The sequence below is a fragment of the Corvus moneduloides genome, chromosome Z (genome assembly GCF_009650955.1).
Source record: "Corvus moneduloides isolate bCorMon1 chromosome Z, bCorMon1.pri, whole genome shotgun sequence".
Classification (NCBI taxonomy): domain Eukaryota; kingdom Metazoa; phylum Chordata; class Aves; order Passeriformes; family Corvidae; genus Corvus; species Corvus moneduloides.
Genome location: NC_045511.1, coordinates 2,908,764 through 2,935,713, shown reverse-complemented (window position 1 = coordinate 2,935,713; position 26,950 = coordinate 2,908,764). Strand labels below are relative to the sequence as shown.

At 38.2% G+C, this 26,950-nt stretch overlaps 1 protein-coding gene across 10 annotated transcripts in view; it reads left to right on the top strand.

The window, feature by feature from the left end:
• Window positions 1-26,950, top strand: part of MAST4 (microtubule associated serine/threonine kinase family member 4) — a 286,627-nt gene that overhangs the window by 186,285 nt on the left and 73,392 nt on the right. For all 10 annotated transcript variants that reach the window (XM_032095431.1, XM_032095430.1, XM_032095429.1 and 7 more), the window contains one exon: window positions 21,863-21,951. In XM_032095431.1, the coding sequence (XP_031951322.1) occupies window positions 21,863-21,951 (89 nt within the window). The remainder of the gene's footprint in view (window positions 1-21,862; window positions 21,952-26,950) is intronic.

Below are 26,950 nucleotides of genomic sequence, written 5' to 3'. Positions count from 1 at the left end.
CTGGGTTGCTGGGCCCCCATCCTGCATGAAACTTGTCATAGGCTTATGAACAGAGTCCCACTTCTCACAGGAGATAGATTTGATATGTGAAAAAAACGCACTGCATTTTTTGTTTGGTTTGTTGGTGGTTTTTTTTCATGCATCCTTGGAAGAGAGGAGTTTATATGGTAATTACTCGTTTCATTAAAGCTATTAATCAGATACGGATTTCTGTAAGAAGTGTTTACTTTGTTTTTGAAATACACTTAAATATGATGTTTCTAAGCATCATATTATAAGCCCTGAAGTTCTTATAGGGAAGATGGGTATAGTGGTTTGAACTACGTGAACTTCCTTTAATAAATCTGAGTATAATGAATTGGCTTCTAATTTACGTTCTTCCTACTCTTAAAATCCTTTTGGAGCTACTGTTATTATCACTTATTAGATGAGATGCTAGAATGTTCTGGAAAGGTGTTCCTAAGTAAAAGTATACAGAAACCTCAACAATGGAAAACAAAAGGAAGGTAGTCCTAAGAATACTGTATTTTCGAAGTATGTACTTTAACCCTGAAACCTCCCTCTTCAAACTCAAGCTGAAGTCTAATGGAATGAGAACTTATAGGTGTGCCTCATGCACACAGAGAGGTTTGTGTAACTGGAAGCCAGGACCTTCTTCCTGCCAAGTCGTGATATTTTGACTAGAGATGCTATCAATGCCTCCCAGAGATGGCTTATCAGTGGCTCCATGAAGCATCTTTTGCACTATGGATAGCTAAACAACAGTGAGGGAAGCTGGCCCCAAAGGGAGTTTGGAGAGCAAATGGAGTATGAGAGATGAAAGTTTCACAGGAGGATTGTAGAAGAGAAAGTGTTGTGATTCAATCACAGGACGTGGATCTCCATAATATGTAGATTCCCTGGTTATTCTCTTGACAGAAAAATTTGTAACAGATATGTCATTTAATAAAACAGTGTTTTGGTTAATATCAATGAACCTAACCATCCAGAGTGAAGTTCTGCCTTGCGTCGTGGGTGTTCCCTGTTGATTGCAGTCCGTGCTGACTGAGAAAAAGCAAAAATCGTGATTAGAATTTTCAGTTGATAAAGATACCTTTACAGATTCTGCATAGTTCTGACATGAACCAAACAATCCAGTCCTTGATGACACAGAAGTTATATACTGATGATAAGGATAAATCAGACATATTTCTCTCAACAGCTGTCTTGGTGTTTACCAGAATTTGTCTTCAGGATGGTTTTCATAATGTAAATCTATACATGGCTTTATTTGGTTCCCTTTTTGGGAAACTGGAAGGAGGATGTTTGATTAGTATCTCTTTCATCAGAGAGTGCTGTTCAGTGAGTAGTTGTCATTAACAAATATCCTTTGTATTAATACTGTTAACCCTCTTGGAGTTAACTTATAAAAAGTAGATTGTGTATGTTTGTTTTATAGATTAGCCTTTTCAGTGACTCTAGGCCTGTTTAGCTCATTCTTACACATGGGTATGTCAAGGGAATTTCCATAAGTGCTGTAATAGGCGAAGGAAAAGCAGTCAGACAAGTCCAATATGCTCTATTCACCTTGTCTACGAACACCCCACGCAAACGGATGATTATGTCAGTTCCCTGAACCATCTCGTCCTACCACAGCATCTTCCTTTTGCATTACCCACATAACAAACAGAGAAAATATATAACACTTTTTTAAAGGAAGTTTGCATTGTATATTTTTTTCTTACCTGAGGCTGGGTGATTTGGTTTCATCCCTGGCCTTTCTGCCATGTTTGGATGATTGAACTGTTGTGTTTGGAGGCATTTGCTCCCCATCTGTGACCTATGAGTAACTGGAGAACAGCTCTGTTGGGAAATACACTTCTGTCTAGTTTTTCCTTACTGCTCGGTTGTGTCTCAGATGTGTTATTCTGTCTTGTCAAATGTCAAAATATTATCATCTTTTGTAAGGCTTTGATTTCGATCTGTGGGAAAAATTTCAAAACAGAAAAATGAAACTTCTTCCTGTTTGGTTTGGGGTTTTTTTGGTTGGTTTTTTTTGGTTTTTTTTAAGTTTGAAAATTGTATCTTCACATTATTTCTTCTGTGTCTTCTTCAAATCTTAGAAGAGCAGGATTTTTTTCTCTTTTTTTCCCTTTTTTTCTGTAAAGGAAATACAAAACATACTTGTGTATATGAATATACTAGGTTACTTTTTAAAATATATAATTGTTTGTGTGGGTCAGACCTAAACATTCAGCATTATCTACAAATTAATACCTTTTAGCGATCATATGTTTCCTTCTTCTGATTCATAAATTATAAGGCAAGAAGAAACCAGTAGGATCACCTTCTGACACTCTACAGGAAGCAAGACACAGAGTAACAGTGTTAGAGGTTTAGTAGTTTGGCCCTCCCGGACAATGTGACATGTTTGTTTAATCATTGATGAGTTAGCAAAATCTGAAAAATTTGACACTGTTCAGGGCAACTTTATTTTGTTTCTCGTTGCTCCTTGAGTGAGCTGTGTTTTACCACTGCTAATTTATTGCTGATGCTATTATCTCTCACACTAGCCTTAGTAACAGCCTCAGAGACATTGGGCCAGTCTCTTTATAAACACAGAAAGTGTTCAGTATGTTCTTTGTGACTGTGGCTGCCTAAATCAGTACAAGGGCCACCACATGGATGATGATAGAAGAAAACAATCTAAAGAGAGGTCCAAAAGACTGTCGGCATTTTCTGCCTCAGTTGGTATGGAAAAATTAATTTTCCCTTCAAGTCATACTGAGGGAACAATAGCATTATGTTCTCTAAAAGACACCTGCCCCAGGAAGCTGGCTGATGAGCTGACAGCATGGCCTCTTTGTGTGGTGGGAGTGCTTGGCCCGGGTCCCTGTGGGAGTGTAGGATGTGTATAAGGACTTGGTGGGAGGAAGCTGTGTGCTGCTTTTCTCTCTTAGGTGTGACAGACTGTCTGAAAAGATGGAAGGGTGTGGGAGTTGTATGAAGGAATGTGTCCTGCTGAGGTGATGTTGGAAGACTGTAGTGCCGTGGGAGGCAAAAGCGTTCCGTTGGTCGTGTTGATGGAGACTCTTAAGTTATTTGTAGAGCTGCTCCCAGGTTTATCTTGTAGGTAAATCAGCTAGATCATTGCAAAAAAAAAAAAAAAAAATACAGGAATGAAGTAAAGCACAAGCAGTATGGACAGGGACATGTGGCGGGAACACCCAGTGCGTGTTAGAAATCCAGCACCCTAATGCAATGACTTGTTGCTGGACATTGTTTTAGTATGGGGGTAGCATATGCCTGTAGAATAAGAGTATCTGCCAAGTTTCAGATGATTTGAAGTTACAGTTTAAGCTCTTTTTTTTAATAGGTATATTAAGCACGCATGGACCGGAAGATACAGAATTATGAAAGTGTGTTGCCCAATTTCATGGAAAAGATAGTATGAAAAAAATCCCATTTTTTAGTTACAGGCATTTTTAATGTTAGAGGAAGGATTGGAGTTTGAGAACTGGCTCATTGTTCTGTATTACATAGTGGCCTCTTTGAAGTGACAGCAGGAATGCACATAATGCTGCACAACCAAAAGCAACAATAGAAATAGTTTTCATACATTTATAGACATTTCACCTGAACAGTTTGTGCTGTAGGGTTATTTTCCTACAAAATTTGTATTCTTTTATAAAACCACTTTTGTAATAGATACCAAGATTCTGTAAATATAAAACTCATAAAGCATGAGTTGATGATTTCACTTGACATTAACCATGCTTAGGGCAAAGGCAGAAAATATTATCAATACACCTATTAAACATAAGTGAAGACAAGTGAGTATAGGACTTGAAGTACGAGTAGTTAAAAGACAATTCATTACAATATGATGTGGAAGGAATGTGGTGCTTCATGTTCTTAGGATAAGACATGTGCAGTATCAGATTTTTGCTTTTAAGGCATTTGCTTTTTAATTGCCTTTTTTTATGTTAACAACTCCTATTAATTTACTAGCTTCTACCTTTATTAGGCAATGTATTCTTCTACGTCCTGTCAAAAGTAAGAGCTACTGTTGCCTCATAAAAAAGGTAGAGAACAAAGGAGACTCATGTAGAATGTGAATTTATTCCTGTCTTTGTGTCTTGACTGCGACTATGAGGGTACTAAAGTAGTTTTTTACCAGTGTCACATTTTTTCCTTTTTCTCAAACCCTCTGACTATGGTGTTCGTAAGACCTAAGGCATTTTCCAAACAAAAACAAAGGCTGCAGAAATGGTGGTTTTATGCTTTATGAACATTTTATGAACATCACTTCTTCAGGCATCCTTCTGCTGTGATGCAAATAGAAACCTTAAATTAGCTAATGGGCTAATGGGCCGGATGAGTAGTGAGTTGATTACTCTTCCTGATGGCCAAAAATTGTAGCACACCCTTTTCTGTCACCTTACCTCATCCACACCCTATTCTAACCTGTTGGAGATGTTTGTCTTGTCTGTGTGTTGGGCCTGGATTTTTGGGCTTGTGTAAGCTCTTTGGAGTGGAGGCTGTCATTTGTTGTGTTCCTGTGGAGAACAATGAGGACTCTTAGCACAACTGCATATATAAGAAGTAATAATGCTTCTCTCCACTGGGCTCTGTTGCATGATGGACCCAAGTGGTTTTGTTCTTGAAAGTCAAAAATGTGGGGTTTCCTCAGTTATGACAGATTTTCTCTCAAAATACTTTTCTTTTAGAAGTCTTGGGACAAAGCTGTCTATTTTCTCAGAGTTTCTGAAAATTCAGTCAATTGCAGCCTAAAGGAGGAAGGCTGCAGTCTGAAATCATTGTACAGTGTTGGAGAACAAAGAGAAAAATCCAGTTACTATTTTTAGGTAAAATCTTGAGTAAAAGCATCTGCAGCACATAATCATTTATTCCAAAGACTTTTCAACCAAAAAGCACCATTATTTCTACCTGTAGTAGCATAGTTGATTTTTTTTGTCTGTGAGTAATAACCACATGGCTATAGGGACATACTTTGGTGCACCTACAATTTTCTGTTTTCATATGTCCTTGTAGAAAATAAAAGATATGTAGAAAACAAAACTGCAGATTATTTTTTTCACACATTTGATGCATGTTAATTGTGGAATAGAAAATGTGCTATAATGTTACTGTAGTTGGTGAGTTTAATGGTTTCCAAGGTTTTCAAGCATGTGTGATTTCAAACATAATGTATGATTAATTTCAATTGATTTGATGTGTTTGAACAAAGCTGGAAAGTACCTTCCTGTAACACTGTAAGGCAGTAGTCTCTATGCTTAAGGCTTATTGGTTTTTTTTCCTTCCCTTCTGCTAGCACACTGAATTTATAAAATGACCGTATTGAACTATACTGAGTACTTTCTAAAATTTAAAATATTTGTATGTGTCGTGAGGGTGTGATGTAGTTGCTTGAATGTGAAAAATTGACTTCTAATCTTTACTGGGGCCACACACCACTTGTTTGCCTTAACAAATAGAGTGAACTTCCATGCTTCTCTTTGCATCATCAGTGGTGGTAACCTTTTAACAAGATTATCAGTATAATTTACCTACTTTTTATACTTGCTTGGCCCATGATTTGATAGCTGTGAATTGCTAAATTTAATCTGAAATCATCCTCATCACACTTTATTGTCAGAGATGCTAAGTTCTCTTGATTGGTTGATTGTACATACATAGTGTGTTACAGACTTATTTTTATCAGTTTGGGAAGGTTTTTTGTTTGATTCCATCAAAAGAAAAGTTGCTTTTAAATAAGCATTGGTGGACAAAAGTTTAAGGTAATCAGGGGTTTGCTTAACACAAATATGCTGTCTAAATAATTGGACTTTTTCTTTAATCTTGTTGATCTTGAAGAGCAACTCAGGACTGAAGACATTCAGTTGATTTGGTTTCAGAATGTTCAGTAAGTTTCTTCACAAGTGTGCGCTTGACTGCATTTAGCTTACTCAAAGCAATGATCTCTAATGACCTCATGTGATTGTCAGCGCAGATTCATCTGCAAAACAGCACTGTGCCCTGCAGCACCGTGCTAGGGTGTGTGCTTAGCTCTGACTCGGAGGTGATCATCATTTCCTGCAGCAGCTAGTTAGCCCAGTGCTGCATAGCCCAAGATGTGAAAAAATCGCAGCGTGAGGCAGTGTGGCTGCAGGCATTTGGGCTATTAACGCTAGGCTGGTAAAGGATGTGACGTGTAGCTTTGTATCACATTGCAGCATGATTCCTGTCTCCAACACTGGTGAATGACATGTTTCTACTTTTTTACTTGTGGTAAAGTGTGCTGGGAGACATTAGTGAATAGGAAGATCAGAATTTGCCCTTTGGAGAGAGTGACTATGTTATCTGTTTCAAAAATAAGGCTGGTATAACATACTGAGTAGTCAGAATTTAAAAGCAGAATATTATTTTCTGGTATTATTATTACTATAACTTCTTTTTAGAGCTCTGAATGGGAAATGCTTCAGTAGCTAAGATGTAATATCAAATTTAGAACTATCAGTAATGTAATGTTAGTCCAGCTTCAGTCTTACAGAAACTCTTGGGAGTTCAGACGATTTTTGCAGAATGATACTGTACCTTTCCTGTGTTAAATAGGTGTGAAGCTGCTATTCTTGTGTTTGGGTTTCTTTATTGGAAAAAAAGAAAAAATAAAGAAAAATTAGGAGTGTGAGATATGATATTTCTCTATAAAACACGAAGAAAAAAAGAATCTGCGTCACTCAGTAAGTACTCTCCGTGGTTCTGTGGAGCCTAATGAAGCACTTTGGAAGGAAGAGATTATGAGATTGCATTTGTTTTTCACCAAATTGTTGTATGCCAGTTTGCCGGTTAGAATCTTGGGTTTGGTTTTTTTATTCGTCATTTTTTAATATTCCGTTGTCATTTGTTTTTCTGCATCAGCTAAATTTATGCTAGTCACAGTGAGGCAAGAGATTATATATCCCCATAAAAACAAGTCAGAGCTCTGTAAGCTGGGTTGAGAAAATGATCAGTCACTTTTTAATTGGTTACACACCCATACATACATTCAACTAGTTGTCTAGCCCTCCTGAACTGTATGTTACCATTACCTACCTGCACAGACTTTCTCAAGGCTTTTGAAGGATTGAAAAATCATTTTGGTTTAATGTTTAGTTACGGATTTATAGAAGGGAGATGATTAAAAAGCATATGATATGTTAAAATTGTCTCATGTTTATGCTTTATCACTAAATTCATATCTTCAAAGTCGTGATTTTTGTGGTTATGATTTGAAGAAAGGATAATACCAACAAATGTATTGATTCGTTAATACTTAAGACATTTGAGAAAATGGCTTTTGCTGACAATAATTTGTGTTTCAGAGGTACACCTATATTTGGTTTTCAAGCTGAATGTAGTCTTAGGTAATTTCTAATGATTATTTGAAAAGCTGAGCTAGAGCTTATGCTAATAGAAAATCTAATGTTTGATTCAATCACTGAACCAAATTAGAGGTTTGGGGCTTCTCTTTTACAAAAAACAGGAAATAAGGAATTAGTGTTCAACCTCTCAGTGCATTCTTCCTTACTCCTGAGAGGGTCAGAAGATCACAAAATGCCAAGTGTTGTAGTTCTACTTGAACCTGTCTCCATTATGTCAGACAGTGTGTGGAAGTTACGCCAAAGCACGTTTCTGGTGGAACAGGGTATTCCTTTATGAAAATTACTGAATTTATCCTAAACTATAGATTCAGCTTTCTGTTCTCTTCAGCCATGCTGATTGAGATGACAGGTAATCTGCAAGACGGTTTTCTGTGGTGAAATCATGGATGTGAATCTTAGAATAGTAATGATGACACTAACCTCGTGGCAGTACAGCTTACAGAATGTGTGAAAACTCTTTGATTTTTGCTTGGTCCATGTAACAGTTACTTGTCAGCATAGTAATATGTCTTAGAGAATTTGTGAAATGTGATGTGATGTAGATTTGGTCATTATGGATCCCATTTTTATTTTTTTAATGTACCCATTGAAGCATGTGTGATTTTTTTTTTTCAAGTTTTTTCATGTAAGTTTCAGGGTTCTTGTTCAAGTTAACAGCTTTTGTGTAATGAACTGCTTATGAATAGCAAGACTTAATATAAAATCACCTTTTGTAGGAGGATTTCAGCTCTCCTCATTGACAACTTTGAGACAAATTTCCCATTCCAGTTTACTTCTCCCTCTGTCATACTGCTGCAGTCCTAGACATTGCTGCTTCAATGTGGAGTTTTAGCAGAAGTTTGAAAGCCAATAGACAGCCAAAAGACAGATCTGTTCTTGGAGGATTATGAAACCTTGAGATATTTTTAACTATGGATACTAAAATTCTTGAAAAGATTGATGTATAAAGAAGAAAGATTGTACACTGGATTGGACTGTTCGACTTCGTATGCATCCAAGCTAGTGTTCCTATTTATTTGGAATTAATTACTGCTGTATAAAGAAGTTAATTTGCAATTGACTTTAGCAGAAGTTAATTTTGTCTGTTTTTAGATACTTACTGCTCATCTTAAATCTCTCCATTGCCAAAATAGGGCTTGAAACATGAACTTTTAAGAAAAACTGTCAGACCACAAAGCAAAAAACCAAACCCAACAATAATAAACCCTTACCCTCAAACACTGAAAACTTGGTGTATTTGAGTCACTGTATGAATCCAGAAGATGGATCTTGAAGACAGCATGTACTACATTATACAATTTAAAGCTTGACAGCAATGTACGCACTTTGGTTTCCTCTCCTTTAAATTTGTTGGCAGTTCTCCTTGTATTGAAGCAGATATTGTTTAATCAGTTAAGTTAAAAAACAGATGTTAACTGTCTTGTGTTGCGTGGTTTGACAAGCAATATTTCCTGTAGCATCTCAGGTGGTTCTTGTTAGTGCCAGCAGCACTGCTAGATCTGACACTGAGCTATTGCTGCTGTTGTGTCACAAGGGCTGTGGGCTGTCGTGGCTGTGGACAGTAAGTTAACTGATGTGTTCAGAATTAGAATGTTTACTGTAATTACCACTGCTTGCTTTTTTGTCTCTATGGTGGATGTTGCTTTACTAGTCATTTTATGTAATACTTCATTCTCGACACATCAGGGTGAATTAAACAAATCTTCATTGTGAAATTGTTCCTCCTCACACTGTTAGCTCATACCTATTTACACACTATAAATCATATCCTTGCTTCATTTTCTTTCTTTTCTTCTTCCTTCTACACTGAGTCACTGGCAATTGCTTTCATGAATCTTCTGTGACCTACTTCTATTTGTGAGCAATTAGTACATTACTTTGGTGGTAAAATAGTCCTTTACTGGTATGAGTGTTCTAACAGGGCAAAGTACATGCAAAAGATTTTTTTCATAAATTGCTTGTATAATCTGTACTGTGTTTAAGATGGACCTAGCCTTTTCCCTGTATTCTTGTAGGATATGTATAGATATATAGATTTAAGTCTGGTATAGAAAGTATATGAAGTATACAAGGTAATTTTAATTTTTTTTTTTGGGGTCTTGTTTCTGTGTTTTTGGATTTTCAGGAGAGAATAAGGTGTTATTGACCACTGAAGTGGTTAGGAGAGATGTAGATGAGAAATAATTTTTACTTGATTGTGGAAATTCTACTGTTCTTTGTAAAACTGTACTCACAGTAAGAAATCTTGGTAAAGACATACTGTAAGTTGATTTTGTGGGCCAGATTAATTCATGGAAGTATGTTTCACTTCATTACAGCTCTGCTTGGAAATTTGTACTGCTGAACGTGTACTGGTTTTGCTAGAAGGATGCTACTAATTTTCCAGTTTCACTCAGTGGATTTTCATTAGGCATAACCATGTGAATAAATTTAAAGTCATACTGTGTTCTAGTCATGGTGGGTCAGCAGCTGTGGGAGGGAGCTTGAAGTATACCATTGCAGAGAAGGATTTGCCTTTCCCTGGGTCATGCATTGTTTCTTCTCAGAGCCTGTATGATCCAGCACTATGGTGTTTTGATCTGCAGAAAACATATCTTGGACCGGCTAAAGGGGTTCTAAAGTTGAACGGTGTTTGTGATTCAGAGACTTGGATTACTAAAGTGGCATAGCATGTCAGAAGGAAGGGATGTTTGATGACATAACATGAATGCTTTATCAGTACTTTATTTGCAGTGGCCTGGATAATTTGTTTCTGACCTCACTGAGTCACTTGAAACATGAAGCATATGCCACTGAAACTTTTTTTCAGTACCGTGCCATTCTATTTTTAATACTATAAATGTGCATGTATATATAGTGCAGGTCTGTGGCAGCACACTGAAACACATAAATCATCTGATCTTCCCTGGCTTGTGTGGTGCTTGATGATTAAGTATTACCATAAAAAAAAAATATATATATAGTGAATGGATGTCAGAGGCCTTGTGTTGTCATCCCCACTCATGACTATGCCCGGAGATGTTTGAATTGCTTCACTAGAGATTATTCAGATGTTTGCAATTACCTCACTGTGACTTTGCAGTGTGATGATCTGCGCGTGTAATAGGTTGCCTTCCTCAGTAGGTGTATTGCCATGTGGAGCTGAAGTTTGCTCCTAGACTTAGTCTGCATGCTGGGTTTTATACAGGGGTGATGATTTGAGCCATAGTATCAAGTTAATGTTGCTGACACAGCTTTCTAAGTACACAATTGCAGTTGAAAAAGGCACTTTGTATTCTCATGATTCGTTTTTATTTCCTTCTGGGGAAATTCTGAACCAGTAAAAGACTTTTATCCTGTGGTGTAACTTTGTGTTTAGAAGGAAGATATGCTTATGTGACTATACCAGTTTAGATACACAGCTGACTCTTAAGTGTGGATTCTGTATATCTAATAAAAATTTGTGGGGAGAAAAAAGATCAATGTACATTTGTAAATGGTGTCAGATATATGCCAGCACATACTTAATTTTTTTTCTGTTAAATTTCTCATTAAACTTTGTTAAATAAAAAATAATGATCAGTAGCTATGTCTGTTACATAAGCTCAGTTTTAATGTGGAAAAAAGCTAGATCAGACATAGCCATTTTTTATAACCATTATTTGTTGTTTTGCTGCTGAAGGGATATAGCTGTGCTTGGGAACTCCAGTACAGACAGATTCTAATTTGTTACTGCTCCATATGACTGTGGGGAATGCCACTTTGCTGGCTGCAGGTATATGTGTAGTGGTCTCTTAACATTATGACTGTAGAGTGTTTGGTCGCTTACATTTTAGCATAACTTTGCAGACGTCTGGTTGCTACAGAACAAGCACCCGCTTCATGAAAGCTGCCATAGCTGGCATTAATTGATGCCCTCTGCCGCAGGCTCGACAGAGACCAACAGCTGAATGGGCACAGTGAATAGATTTTTTTTTTTTTTTTCACCTTCCCCTGGGAAAGTAGTGCTTCTAGATGCTTAATTATGATTAATTAAAAAAATTTTGGTCAGCTGTCAGTGGGAGGGAAGGAGAATGTGGGTCTCAGTAAAGAGAGGAGTGTCTTTTGTTTGCATACTGAATTTCTGAGCTGCAGTCAATGTGTGCATGCTCAAATGTGGGGCACTGATGGTGTTGCCAGAGGTCTTGTGGGAACAGACGTAGTTTTGAGGTTGAATGGCTTCCACTTAATTGTTCATATTCAGTCTCCTAACCAGTAAAGGGCATAGTTTTCAAACACCCACATTTTGCCCTAAATAATGGCTTTAATTTTTTTGAAGTTTTTTTCTTTTTTCCTTAAGTTGAGTGCATTAACTGCTTAAGCATTACTGACTATTTACGTCCAAACAAAAGGCAGGACAGAATATTAATTGCTAAGTTTTTATATTTCTTGTATAGAAAATGTGACAGTTATATAATATTGCCTCTGGCATTTTTTAAAAACTGAGAAGGGAAAAGGAATAAGACCACTTTTCCTGTTAATTGCATTGATTCCCTTAAAGACAAGATGCGAATTTATGTTGCATTGTTTAAAATAAGGCATTTATTGCAAATATTTTGCAACTGTCCTGTTTGTCTGAAGGAAGAAGATAAACAATAGCAATTAGTGTGAAAGTGCTGCTGAAGGGATGAAGCTCATTTCCCTTACATGTCAAATGCTCAGTAGGCAATGTGCTTTATCACTGAAGTGCTTTCCAATCTGTAGATGTGCATCCCCACTTCTGGTTCTCAAGAGGTTAAATAGTAACTTTATCTTAGTAGGAGCGTGTGTCTTCTGGAGACTATGCTCTTTTAAAATGCTTTTCCCTCCTTTGTTTTTCTCCCTGCCCAAGTGGGAATCCTGTGCAAGTAGGAATAGAAGAATTCAGACTCTTGTCCTACTGGGTGTGATAATAAAAGAATTCAGACTCTTCTACTACTGTGTTTGATCCACTGTATAGTTTTCTTTCAGTCACATGCCTTACCTGTTCATTCCTTAGATCTTTGATAGTATTTGCTAAAGTTTTGAAGACAACACATTTAATTCATCGTGTGCTGCCCCTCATAGTTTTGAGAGAATCGGAGCTACCAGATTTATCAAAGAAGGAAAGAAGGAGTCTGGACTTACTACTCTTTTGAGTAAAAATAAATTATTTCTACTGAATTGTAGGAGAAAGTAGTCAGGTATAATTAAAATTATTTTAGGGATTAAACCAGAAGAGAACTACTGAATTAGAACATAAACCCATGTAAAATCTATCTCGTTTAAGCAGCTCCCAATCTTCTACCCTTGAATTTTAGTATTACTTAAGTTCTGCTACTTAAAGATTATTAGGGGAAAAAAAGAGTGGGGAAGGGATGTGGAAAACAAAGGGGAAAAAAACCCTTAAAACTGTCCTAAAAATATTGTAAAATAATGTAGGAAAAAAGTATTTCTAGGACCTTGTCTTTTAGTGGCTTTTCTCCTGGGGCATGTCTCTGGAGTACAGTGCAAAGCCAACAGTGTTTTGTGTGATAAAGGGGTGCTGTGTAGACTTCTGTGTGAAAGTAGCCTTGGCAGTATACATTTTTTTAATGGGTACAAATGAGCAGAGGAGGTTGAAAGGAAGATGAAGCACAACTTCCATAGCAAGAACCAGAGCAAACTAAATAGTTTCTTGTTTTCTTCCCCCAGCTGGAAATGATTTGGTCATTTTTGAGGTGTCTCTTAGACATCTACCAAGGAAGTAGGCTTTTTAGGCTGGCTGCATGTAACTACATAATTTCAAAACGTGGCAGACTTTAATCCATTGAGTACTGACACCATGCAGACACTTTTAGCCAAGAGAAGCACTCCTTAAAGTTCCTCTCCATGCATTTTGGGGAATGTGCTCGCTGCTATGGAGAGGCCTGTATGGCTTATCATCCTGACCTGCCGATCCCTAGATACATGGTAAGTTAGGAACAGTGGTGCTCCAAGCAAGTAAGAAGCAAAGAAGCCCAAGAGGAGGTAGGTCTAAGGGGAAAACAGAATGAGAAAGCAGGAGAGAAGGTGAACAAGGTTTCACTGTGGTAGGTAACTGGACAAACAGGTCTTTGGTCTGTAATTTGGCGACACTCCCATGTTTTATCTAAATTCTGAACTCTGCCGTCCTCAGTTTCAACCGGAGTTAGAGAAAGCTCAGGATGTGTGCTTGGCTCCCTGGCAGTACTGAAGTGTCCTGGGAACTGGCTGTGGTTAGTCCTTGAATCTGGATATGGATGTTGTTGAAAGGAAATGTGGCTGGGACAGGACCCGTTTGTTTATTGGTTTTGTTTGGGGTTTTTTTTTGAAGGCACTTGCTGGGTAAAAGTTGCCGTTGTATTGACTGCTCTGTTCAGTGTAAAAGTGGAAAAGATTATTGTTCTCATCAGGGGGAATGGAAGGGTGAGGAGGAGGTCCCTCAGCTGCCGCTGAGTCTGACTGCTTGTGTTGTGAGCAGCAGCGACAGGGCCCCAGCCTAGCTCCTGAGCAAGGGATAGAGCCAGTGGCAAGCATCTCCTGTGACAGTGTCTGTACTACAGCCTGGCAGACAGCACACCAGCCTGAGGTGGAGTGGAGGCTCCGGAGGAAATGGCATCCTACATCCTGACTCTCCTCCATGTGCTCCCTCAGTTTCTCCTAAGCTGTGAACAACCAGCAGCGGTTCAGAGTGAGAAGCATCCTGCCCCCAGCCTGGCCTCTGCAACTTGGTAGGAAATGTCTGGCTGCATTCTGTCAGCTCAAGAGATGTGCCAGGAGGCCGTAGTCAGAATCTGGTGTGGTACGGGTTGATGTAAACTGCAGGGGATGGCCCAAAAGCACAAGGAGGCCTCTTTTTTTGAACCTCCTGTCTGCAGCCTGGATAGGCACGCCCTCTGGTAAATAGGGTGTTTCCTGTCTAATGCAAACAGTTTCTGCAGGGTTATCTACTATGCCCTGCGTTTGGTTAACACCTCCAAACTAGTGATGCTGTGGTCTTAATAGGTGTGATGTATGGCACTTTTCTTTAAGATAGCACTTGTTAAATATTATAAACCCATCACAGTGGCTACTGATTTGGGGTTTTTCCACTTAGCCTTTTTTTTTTGTTTGTTTGGTTGTTGTTGTTGTTGTTGTTGTGCGGGTGTGTTTTGGTTTCGGTTTTTTGTTTTGTTTTCTTGGTGGTTTTTTTGTTTGTTTGTTTTGGGTTTTTTGGGGTTTTTTGTTTTTGGTTTGGGTGTTTGTTGTTACTTTTTTTTCCTTTTTTTTTTTTTTTAATGTTCTGAATTACGTAGTGTACAGATAACCATACTTAGCAGTAATTTAGGCCAGCCCCACATGTTTTTCCGCTAAATCTGGTGCTAGCTTCCTAATTACTTTTCTATTTTGGATAACATTTATGTATCAAGGAATTTAGTTAAATTTCTCAGTATGATAGCAAACATGGTGTTCACCTAATAACTTGGTTTATTTCCCTTCTCAGAATACTAAATAAGCTATAAATTCAAGAAGCAGTGGGTTTTAAATGATCCTGATATCATGTTCTCAATGGGTTGTATGATGTGAAGATGCAAAAATGTCATTTTATGTATAATAAAGCAGAACTGTACACACAGAATTGCCCAGTGACCTGCTGGTTTATGGTCCTGAGCATTCTTTTTGACAGCACTCTTCTGCCTGTTCACTTTGACTGTATTACAGACTTTAACTTGTGTGCAGCTAATTTATTAATTTTGTATGACTGTGAAGTTAGTAGTTAGCTTAGTACTCTTTTTGTTACTATAGAGATGAATATTTAATTATGTAAGTTCAGGAAGGGTCAGGACAGACAGAAGTACACCATTCTAATTCAGTAGAAGAAATTCTGATTTCTTGTAACTATTGATTATTCTCTATGCAAGAAGAAGAAAAATTATGGATCAAAATTGACTAGAGTAAAAGTGAGAGCAGTCACTGAAGCTGAATACACTGAGCACATCCAACTAGCAAGTTCAGTTGAGAAGGCATAATTAAGGATCTGCTTATTTGTATTGTGATGCTCTGGGTTAAATGAGACTGAGAAGCCCTCTACAGTATAAGAAGTCTTTGTGACAGTCTCCCTCAGGTCTGACTGTTAGAGATTTGGCAGATGTTTTCGCAGTTCTGTGCTTTTTCCTGGTGTCTGTTTTTGCAGTGATGCTGTCTTGCATGTGTTTGAATCCTTTAGGCAGTCCATGGAAAGGGTGATCATACATCTAGTTGATTGCATTTTATGTTTTATTTTCCCTGTAGATTTTTATTGTTTAGAAATATGAAGAAAAATACTGAAGTCTCTTCTCTTGTATGGTTGAGGAAAGGTGAAGTTCTGATGACATGGTGGCATGCTGGTAATTGGTATTAATGGTAAGGAGAAGGGTGTTGCATGCACATTTTTGAGTACCTAGAGAGGATCTATCTGTGGCTTACTGCCCATGTTTACCTGGCCAATAGCCAGAACTGAAGCACTTAATGCAGTGTTGCAAGGGTTCGAGACAGACCACCAAACTAGGGCTGCCCAGCAGCTGCACACTTCATCTTGCTGTGCTGTGTTCATTATGTTTTGACCGCACTCTTGTTTCTTCAGACTAAAGCTTGCCTTACTTAAATTGACTAAACCTTACATACAAAAGAAGAAAATCTGAATCCCTCCATTATAACACTTAAAATTTAAATCCCAATAGCCCATTTTTCACAGCTCGTTACAGACTGATGGAGAATAATTCCTCACAGAGAGGGGATGTATAAGTAAGTAGAACATTTGGCTGTATGTGCAATGTTGTAAATGTAGGAATTTAGAGATACATATTTATATAAATATATGCATGTATTTTATGCATGTAAATATCAATGTATGTGTGTATGTGCTTATATACTTGTCTGTATACCCATACCAGATTTGGAGAGTGTATATGCAGACATATAGTCAAAATATATCAGAAAATACTGCTAGATGATAATAAATTGATATGAGCGTGAAATACTGACAGCCTTTAAAAGAATAAAATGAAATTTCTGGGTGTTACTGATGCTATATTTTACTTGCATTCAGGTGGTTTGCACACTTCTCTCAATTATTGTATCACCTTGAAAATTTAACTACTTAAATCTAGGAAATATCTCTCAAAATTGTAAACCTTTCCTTCCTTATTCTTTAGTCTTTCGTACCTGTAAGTTGGAACAGGGTAGCAATGATTACCGTGGGATGGAGTCTGTTGACTGTCCCAGTGTAACTCTAATTCTGCAGTATTCAGTGTGGAACAGTCTTGGTCAGTTTATTTTCTCTCATAAAGCAGTCTAGGTGTGAACTGGCATTAAGTGTGGGCCGTGTGTTAGTTTGGCTTTCTAGGTCTGCAGATGCTTCATCAAATACAAGCTTAAAGGCTGCTTTTGACAAGGAAGCTGCTGCAGTATCGGTGTGCGTCATCTTTTCAGGGCAGCTGCTTTTTGCATTTGTTCCAGTTAATATCCCACAGAACTTGTCTGGATTCTGGAGCACTTGGAAGTACTTACTGAACTGCTCTTTAATGCAGAAGGCTTCTTCTTTAAAAACAAAGTAAACCAAACCAACCAGACAAAAAGCCGAAACAAACCAAACTAAATTCCTCACTTTAAAAATTCTGGGTTTTTGTAACTGCTGTGTGTGCTTTTCAATGACTCTTCAGTGTTGGTGTTGCTGAAGATAATAACTATGAAGTCATAGCTTAGCTACTTTCATAACAAGTTAAATAAAATTGGAATATAACTTAAATTTAACTTTCCTGTATAAACAAAGTCATGACATCTCAAGTCTTGCTAGGGACAGCATGTTCCTGCTGGGGTATGCAATTTTAACACCAGAGAAATTACAGCCACCTTTTCTATCCCTAGAGCTTTTATGGGAGGGCTAATCTTGCATTATTAGTGTCTCTTGTGTACCTGGTTAGGCCTTGCATTCTGGGTATGGCAGTAGCTTCATTTCTTTGCACTTGTATTAGCAAGTAAAACCATTTGTTTATAACAGCTTCTTCTTAGAATGGGAGAAATCCTCTTCTAATCTTTGCCTCCAGCTAAGCCACTATAGATTACACTAATACCAGAATTAAGATGGTGCATTGTGGAGTAGTGCTGTGCTCAGCATAGCCTGTGAGAGGTGGTGAACTGTAGTAATAGCTTACAGTTCAAATCCATCTTCATTACAAGTGTAAATATTAATAATTGGGGATGGTGGAATGAAATAATTATAAATTATTAAGGCTGATGCCGTATTTCCCATGAAAAGCATGGCAAGTGGTAATCTGACAAAATAGTCTGCTTTCCCTACTTTTTTTGAATAAATGAAAGTGATTAACCTTCACTGCCAGTAATTTGCTCATCTATTAGCCCTCATTCAGAGGCAAAAATTTCCATTTCAGTGCATATCTTCCACGACTATTGCCATTTCTTGATTACTGTGTTGGGAAACCTGCATTTCAGTTTTGGATGAAGTACTGTCTGTCCTAGAAGCACTGCATTTCTGCTTCAGCTTTTTATTCTGTTTAGTGTTTCCAGGAGATCGTGGAATGCAGCTCTATTTTAACAGCCGTACTAGTACTTGGGTCTTGTGCTTTGCTGATTTCAGTCTAACAGTTCCCCTCATTTATACCCAAATAGCTTTTGCCTGATAAGGGAAGAATTGTGGCTATTTAAGGAGCAAAGTAATCAAGCTTTTCTCAACTGGATTGCATCTTTCAGCAGCTGCTCTTCACCCTAGCTTTGTTGCAAAAGAAGTTCAGCAAAAACACTTTCTATGTGGTGTCTTCTGTTTGTTTTATCCTGAGTGCTTCTCATCAGAAGCATTGATTGTCTGTAGCAGCTGGAGCAGTGACTTGGAGTTAATACATTGGAAGTGATACTGGAGCTGGAGTGAAGGAGGAATTCCCCCACAGTGAGACATAGTGAGAAGTGTCAGGATAGGGAGGAGAAGAGTGAGTGGGCAGGAGTGTCAGTGACGGAGAGCAGGAGGTAAGACAGAACCTGTCTGGGGGGGTGGATTCGGGAAACAAGTAGGAAATTATGAATTTCATTCTAAGATAAGGAGCAGTGCCATTTGTCCAGGGGAGTACTGATACAGTGCAAAGTCAATGACTTCCAGATACGTAGTCACCCGGGAGGAATAAAGTCCAGGAAGGATCTACGTGGGACAGAGAAGGAGGCAAAGGGCAACAAATGTAAAGTTTCTGTCCTGTTCAAGTTTTGTGTGCACCCCAAAGTTTACTTATTATTAAATGTGACTTGATTTTTTTTCTTTTGTTATCCCTTGCTCTTTTTCTTCTTGTAAAAAGGTTTTCTCTTTTTAAAATTTTTTTTATTTTTTAAATGTGTTCTAAGCTTTGCGTCTTACCTGCTGCCTGTCATGCAAGTCTCTTCTTGGTGTGCAACCTGATCACAACATGAAATTCAAGGCTTAGAGAATCGCACTTTGAGGGTTAGGGCTCTGTGGTTTACCAAGGTTTATGTTTCCCTAAGTTACAATCCCTGTAGAGTGTTCCTGCGTGGCTGTAACTTTCCTGCAGACAAAGAGGCTTTATTTCAGGGCTGCCTCATATCAGTTGGTTTATCTTGTCAGATTTGAATGGAAGAAGAATAGTTTTATGAAGACAATAGAAGGGGAAAGTTACTCGATGTGTGCAGAGATCTAGAAAAAACAATTTTGTCTGCAGAATGGTTTTAACTTCTGAGATTCTTTTGTATAAGGAAGATTGCTGTTTCAAGGCTAAATACAGTTCAGTAAGTAATGCTTTGATACTTCCTTTGTGCCACCCTGCTTCCCATTTGCGGTGTTCTGGCAGCTTATATCATCTTTCAAGGTTCTCTGAAGTTTATTTTTTTTTCATCCACAAAATGCCTCTTTTAATAGCATTATATTGGGGAAGGAATTGTGTTTCACAGATTATATGGGATGGATTACATTGTTTCAAAATCTTTGTGAAGCACAACTGAAAAAACAAAGCTTACAGTGAGAGCTCTAGCATGGATTTGTCCTTCAGTGCAGTGAGTTGCATCTTACCTTGCTAGTAAGGCAAATAGAGGAGACTTCATAACTTTTATTTTTTATTTCTCAGTGGAACATTTCATTTGAGTGTGACAGAAGATGAATTCTCTCTGCAGCCATATCTCATCAAATAGCAAAGATTTTTTTGAAATGGCAGCAGGGGGGAAAGATTTCTCGTTATGTAAGATCTTGATATTGAGGGTAATAGCATCGTACTCTCCAGAGTATTAAAAATACAAAGCCTTCAAAAAAACCGCCCAAAGATAAGTTTAATTAGGTGTCTTTGATAATGATTTGTGAAAAACATTGCACATTCACCTGCATAATGTAAAGTTTGGACATTAATGTAAAAGTGAATACAGGGCATTTGTTTATTTACATAGGAAATTCTGGCAAAAGTGATAGAAGTCTCCATTTCTACAAGGGCGAGTGATAAGTAAGAGCAAAATCTGAAGGGTATCTAAAATTTTTGTTCTTCAAATGTGTTTCGTTCTTGTGACAGGAGTTGTGGTGGTCCTTTAAATCCCAAACTTTTGCCATGCAAAACTGCTTTCAAGTCACATAATGGGTTCTCCCAGTCTGCACCACAGATGTTGGTAGTGATACCATCACATCATCATGGATAGATGCAATCTGTGTGTCTTTTAATGAATGTCGAATGAATACCAGAAGTTTCTCCTGGGTTCAATTTTAGATTGGAGAATTGCAAAGAAACAGTTATTCAAGCTTTTAAAACAAGAGTAGCAGATAAAGGGAGAAAAGTTAGCAAAAAGACGGTGACATTGCATGAAGCCGGAAGGAAAGTTTTGGCTTTCTTAGATAAGAGAGGAATTAAATGATTCTTCAGCTGGACAAAATTTAGAGAAGGAGGAAAACAATACAACTTTGTTGTCTAATGGAATATGGAATATTTGCTAGGTTCCATGATTAAAAAAGTAGAAATTTATCTAGACAGATTAGTAAAAACCATAGGTATATAATTTCACATTTAAAAAGTTACTCCTTTTTGTTTGGCTTAAAAATGCCTGTGTATGTTTTAAATAAATTTTGACTTTTCCAGTACTCTAAATGTGAAACTTGCAATAATTTTGTACATTCTTAAAAAGGTCATGGTACACTCATGGGTTAAATCACTGAGTGTAATAATTAAGTAATATGGCACAACTTAGTGTAATGTGCAAATGGACTTTGCATTAACCTATTAGAGATTTGGGAGTGGCACTCTTGCTGCTTCACTAAGCATTTTTCAGGGGGAGGGTGGTCTTAGTGTTGGACTTTTTTTTCCCTGTTGTGGGTATATTCTATACTGATTTCATACTTAGCTTTTCCTCGACTTTTTTTTTTTCCCCTTCTGTATTACTTTGGAGTACTTCTGCATCTGTATTTCTTAACTATTTATGCTATTAAACTCCATCCATTCTTTTGAGACATCTACAAACAAGATATGAATCTGCTTCTCTTGGAATCTGCTTTGATAATTAAATGCTTTTGCATATAAATTTATCTCATTTTAGTAATTTGGAGTTTTTCTAAGTCTTTACAGAAAAATTTTGATTGCAGTGCTGTAAACGTTAGCATATGCACTGCAGTTTATACACAGCTCAGGTCTCTTAGTTCAGGATAATATTTTCCTTCTGCATCAATGTTTGGAGTGTTGGGGATTTATGTTTGTGAGAATATTCTTTGTAGCAGAATGAGGCGAAAAAGAAAACTAATTTGCCAACAAATATGTAAAAACTATATGATGTATTTAAGAAAAACAGCTCCTTTCCCATGTTTAATAGATGCGTTAGTTTACTCTTTATCTTGTTGAATGATCTTGTGGTATGGGAAATTAGTGGCTTTGCAGATTAAAAATGTATGAGTTAAAAATGCATTCATCATCTTAGTTATCACCTGTTCCATTGACAGAAGGCACAGGTGTGAAATTTATCTCAATTATTAGATTTATAATTATTATATCATTCTCAGATTGATAAATCCTGCTCTCTCTGGCAAGAGAGAGCAAGATTTAACATTAGTTGTGATTTCAAGCTACAGTTCATGCAACAGAAATAGGTTTAGTCATTGAATGGTGACTGTAAACTCGAGACTGTGTTTCACATTGTATTTATTTTTATATTTTGTAAAAGGCATATGGCAGAGAAATAAGCTGTAGCCAAAGAAGAATATTTTGTAAATGACTGTACAGGGAAATGCTGGTCGTTGCAGAGAACAGCAAACGTGCAAGCCTGAAAAGTATCCATGGTGCATTTTCTTTGGAAACTTCTGTTTTTGCCATTATCTATTATGATCGTTGACTTCCTGGACATGCCTACAAAAACAACAATAGCTCTGATTTTTAATAGGAAACTGGGAAGTCAAGGAACTCAGTAGCAGAATCTCAAAATGCCCATATGTGCTACATGCTGTATTTCTGATGCTAATGTCTTCTTTTCTCTCTTTTTGCCCACAGCTGTAGAACAAGTAACAGGAAGAGTTTGATGGGCAGTAGCCAGTCTCCAGCTCTTCCTCGGCCTCATTCACCACTCTCAGCTCATACAGGTGATTTTATAACTATGCTACTACTGCTGTTATGAAATTCTTAGGATGTCTCTATAACTGAAGGAAAACACACTCTGCTGTTCTTTTCACTGTTTGTAATAGCAAAAAGTTGCACGTCATTCCATCCAAATTTCTGTTTTCTGTTTAGATCCATAAATCCTGTGTTATGATCAGGAGCAGTCCAAAAATATCATGTAGCTATTTTTTATTTCCCCACCTTGCATTCTGATAGATTTTCTCTCCCCCTGCCACCATTTCCCTTCCTGTAGCTTGCACCATGTAGGAAAGGTAGTAGAGCCCACATTACATTGTGTTCCTGGTACTTCTGCTCCCCAGGATTTTTAACGTTGGGTACTTTGCTGGTAGTTGCTGTGCTTCAGTTTACATGGCAATGAATTGATGATAATTTTGTTTTGTCTTCTGTAGCACCTGAAACACTTAAAGCTTGAATGAATGCCCATAAAGAAATATTTTATTTATAATAATGGTCTTAATTTTTTAAAAGGAACATTTTTAGCATATCAAATCACATTTCCACAAAGGTTTGTTGTCTTTTTATTTTTGAGGGTGCATTGGCTTTAACTGCAGGCCAAAATGAAAGCCCCACACTAATCCTTGTGTGATCAATGACACTGAATGCTTTGAAGGACTGCTCTCAGGTTGATGTGAAACAAGATGAGATGCAGAGCTTCACATGAATTTTTGAAGTATATTAAGGCGTCTCCAGTTTTCTTGTGGAAGCCAGCATTGTTAGAGAAAATACGGTGGTGATTTTCACTCTCAGAAGCAGCTGTCACAACTAGGAATCCAGGCAACGTGAAAATTTGTGAAGAGTTCAAGGCAGCAGAGCATTTAAAACAAACAAAGGAAAACATGGTGCAGACTGTTTTGAAAGTGAAAAATTAAATCCTGGAATGCTGTTTCGGATCTCCCAAATGCAGAAATTTCCATTTAGAAGAGGAGATTGTGGCCACCATAAAAACTGTCTGGTTGTGCTGTGCTGCCTTGAGGAAAGCAATAACAATGCTTGCTCTAGCGTGTCTGCTGAGATAAGTGACTATACCACCTGATTGGAAATGGGAAGCTTGGACCAATGATGCCTAATAAACTCAGAAGTATGGACAGGCCAGCACATGTCACCTGGGATCTGGATATAGGTTGTGTATTTGATAAATGCTGGAAAGTTCCTGTCTGGCAGTGGACTCAGGCTTTCAGCCAGTTGCTTCATCTTTTGAATTGATTTCTCAAACAATAAAAGAGAAATAATATTGCTATGTCACAACTACTGTCAAGTGGCTCTGAAATTTGAAAACCAATTCTGTAAGTAAAAAGACAGATCAAGTGTAAATGGTCCTTTTGCATCAACTCAGCAGTATGTACTGTGTATTCAAAAACGTAATACAGAAATTTGACAGCAATACAGTAGGTTCTCTTATTTGGGTACTTCTGAAGGTAGGTGTGCTAGACACTTGAGCAACACCAGTAAATATTATATATGTGATGAAAATTTGCATGTGCGTGGCCAGCTCTATTATTAGCTTGCTTCTGTGAATGGCTAAATATAGTAAATATTCACACAACCGTTGGCTCCTAGCTCATCTAGCTAGTGTGCCTAGACAAGTCTGTACATCAAATCCCTGTGAATGTCATCCTAAGCCACGCAAATAAAAAAAGATGCAAATTCCCTTAGTTAAAAATTTTCGTCTATGTATGCAGTAGGAGTTAAGTGTTTGAAGTGTTTGATGTCTATAAATTGATGGTAATGTCAGATTTAAGAGGCTGGATTTATATTGATACTGCTATTTCTGTGTTGTCAGAGCTGCCAGATGTAAACTGCACTTCCTGCTGCTCTCTGTGGTGGCCTGTACTGAAGGCCTGTTTCCTTGCAAAGTGTGGTAGAGGGTGTGTGTGCTGTACAGCTTGCTGGGTTTATTCTTCTTGCCCCTCCTTGGCTGAGAGGGATTACTCCAAGTCAGAGAGGCCTCCTTGACTCCACTGAGAGAACCTGGTATATCTCCTGTCCAGCTATATGTGATTGTAGGGTCTTTTTTGAATCTGAGATTCTCCTAGAAAAGTTCCTTAAATGGAAAGTTTTTACTTTACAGCCTGCTACTTTACAGCCAGATCGTCTACCGGGAACATGTACCTCAAGCTATAAGTCTCTGAGAGACTGGAGATGATCCTCTAAAACCTTCATGTATTTCTTACTAATGTTTGCTGTTGGAGGAGGAAACAACAGAAGAGGGAGAGACAAACAAAAGAGTTTCTAGCCCTTGAGGAGCATGTAGTAAGCTGAATGTGCAGCGAGGTGTCAGTGGTTGCATTTACTGAAAACAGGTTTATTCATCAGCCTGTTCTTGGCTGAAGTGTGGTAATAACATTTTTGACAAATATGTTCTTGTGAGATTATGTGGAATTTGGAGGACTTTGGAGAGCACCTGCTCTGAAGGAATTTTTCTTGCGTGCTTTCAGAGTTCAGTTTCATTCAAGCAATCTCCCCAGGTGAGTGTCGGCTCAGGAGCAGGCTGCGTGGATGCTAACTGCTGATGTAACTTTGTGAGACCATTGCACAATTTCTTGTTGCTGGGTTGTCAAAGGAAAATACTGGTTCTTGTGTCTACCTTTTACAGGACTCAGTTTAACTGATGAGAAAGCTAGGAACTTCAGCCATTGAGGACTCTGCTAAGATAGGTGGTACTGGAAACATTTAGCTTCGTCACATTGCACCTTTTGCTGGGTCACTCTTTCTTACTCAGTTCTGTGCAGCAATCCTCTTGAGTGTAGGAGAGAGGCTGCAACAAACCTACCAACTGTCCTGTCAACTTTCCTGGCTGCTTAATTCCTGTTCCACCTTCTCAACATCTGTAAACATGCATTGGGAATTATTCTCGGTCCTCTTTTCTCTTACTTCTATTTTGTCTGTTTTTGTTACTTTGCTTCCTGCTTTAGAAAAAGCTTAACTTGCTTCCTTGAGTTAAATCAAAAGCACCGGTGGAGATGTGTGGCCACTTTACAAGGTTCTAGTCCCTTCATCCTACCTTCCCATTCCTTGGGGTCCTCAAGGGCATCATTTAAAACACAGAATTTTCTTCTTCTGGAGCAAGGAGAGGTAGTGTTTTATAGGTCCTCTGTAGTAGGAAGAGGAGCTATTTTGAGCCTAGAGAGTCAGAACATTCATGTCAGCCAGCTGAGTCCTGGGTCAAGTAGAATTCTGTCTGGCAGTTCTCATTTAAATGTGATTAGAAACATATATTTGCTTGGAAATATGCTTGGAAACCATGATGTGTACTTAATATCATTTTAGGACAGAAATTATGATACTCCATTATTTCTGTTCATATGCTGCAAGATTACATTTTACTGTCTTTTCATGTCTTGGAAATTTAACTGGGCTTGGTATGTCAGACTGGCATCAGATTGCCCTGCCGTGGCCTATCTTCTGACATAGTTTTAAGAACAATCACATTTGCTTTAAGGTGAGAAACTGGAAGGGAGATCTCTGAGGCTGCTTTCAAGGTCTGGACATACTCTGAAGTCACTTTCCTTTGATTGTGGAAAGGAAGTGCCCAGAGGTTTCTTGTTGGGCACTTCCCTGATTCCATGAAACAGGAAAATGGAAGACGTCATCTGCTATGATTTGAGTCATTCAGATGGAAAGATGGATAGATTATGCATGACCCTTATTGTTCATGCTCTTTTAAAACCATTTTGGCTTCTTGTTTCATACCATCAATACTTTTTTCTGACAGATCTATTTTTCTTGGGGTACTGGATCCCACTATTGTACTCCCTACTCTCAGGAGCTCCGTCCATCTCTGGGGAGAGTCTGCTTTTCAGTGCCTTTACTGAAAAGAGTTCCGTTAATTGCCGTTATTAAAGTGGACTAGATTCTTAGTGTTTGTACTAAGTTTGCATTCTTAGTTGCCAGCTGGAGTTAAAGCACAACAAAGGGATAAGGACCTGCAGTAACAACTAAGTACCATGCAGCTGCTCACCCACTCACAGCATCCTGCTACAGCAGACAGACAAATTAGAAAAAGACTGAAAAGTAAAACTCCTGAGTTGAGACTAGAACAGTTTAATAATTGAAACAAAACAAATTAAAATATAATATTACTACTGAAGATAATAATAACAACAACAATAATTGTAATGAAAAGGAGAGTGCGTGTATAATGCCCAAGAAAAACAAGTGATCCGCAGTACGGTTGCTCACCACCTGACCAATGCCCAGCCCAACCCCCAGCAGCAGCCAGCCGCTCCTGACCACCTCCCTCCAGTTTACATTCTGGCCATGATGTTCTGTGGTGTGGAACATCCCTGTGGCCTGTTCAGGTCAGCTCTCCTGGCCATGCTCCCTCCCAGTGTCTCGCGCATGTGTTCACTGACAGGGAATGGGACACTGAGAGGTCCTTGGCTTAGGGTGAGCACTGCTCAGCAACAACTAAAACATCAGTGTGCTACCAGCATTACTCTTGTGCTGAACCTAAAACACAGTACTGTACCAGTGACGACAAAAAAAATTCTTATCTTGGCCAAAATCAGTATGCCCTTTACTCTAGACTATTCGACTATAGTCGAATGGAATCAAAATTGTCACATTCTTGAAAATCCACCCAGGATCAACTTAGTTTATTTATTGTCTTGATAGTTTTTAGTGTTACCCTCAGCTTTCTGTATAATCCTGATGAGATTGTTGGCATTGCTTGGGAATATACATTGCCCCAGAGGTATCTGAAGCGAGTATTTTCATTCCTTGTAAGGACACCCTTGGATTCCCTAACAACCTTTTTTCCCTTTGACATTAATTCATTGCTTATCGAGAGCAAGCAAAATACGTAGTTAGTTACCACTGTTGGCAAGTCTTACTTGAGATGGTTTTATTTGGACCACTAGTTTAAGCTACTTGGGTATTTTTCCCCCGTGACCTCCCATCTCTGAGGGCAAAAAAGTGCTGTGAGTCCTCTGTGTCAAGTGTAGCAAAGTGAGTGAAGGTATA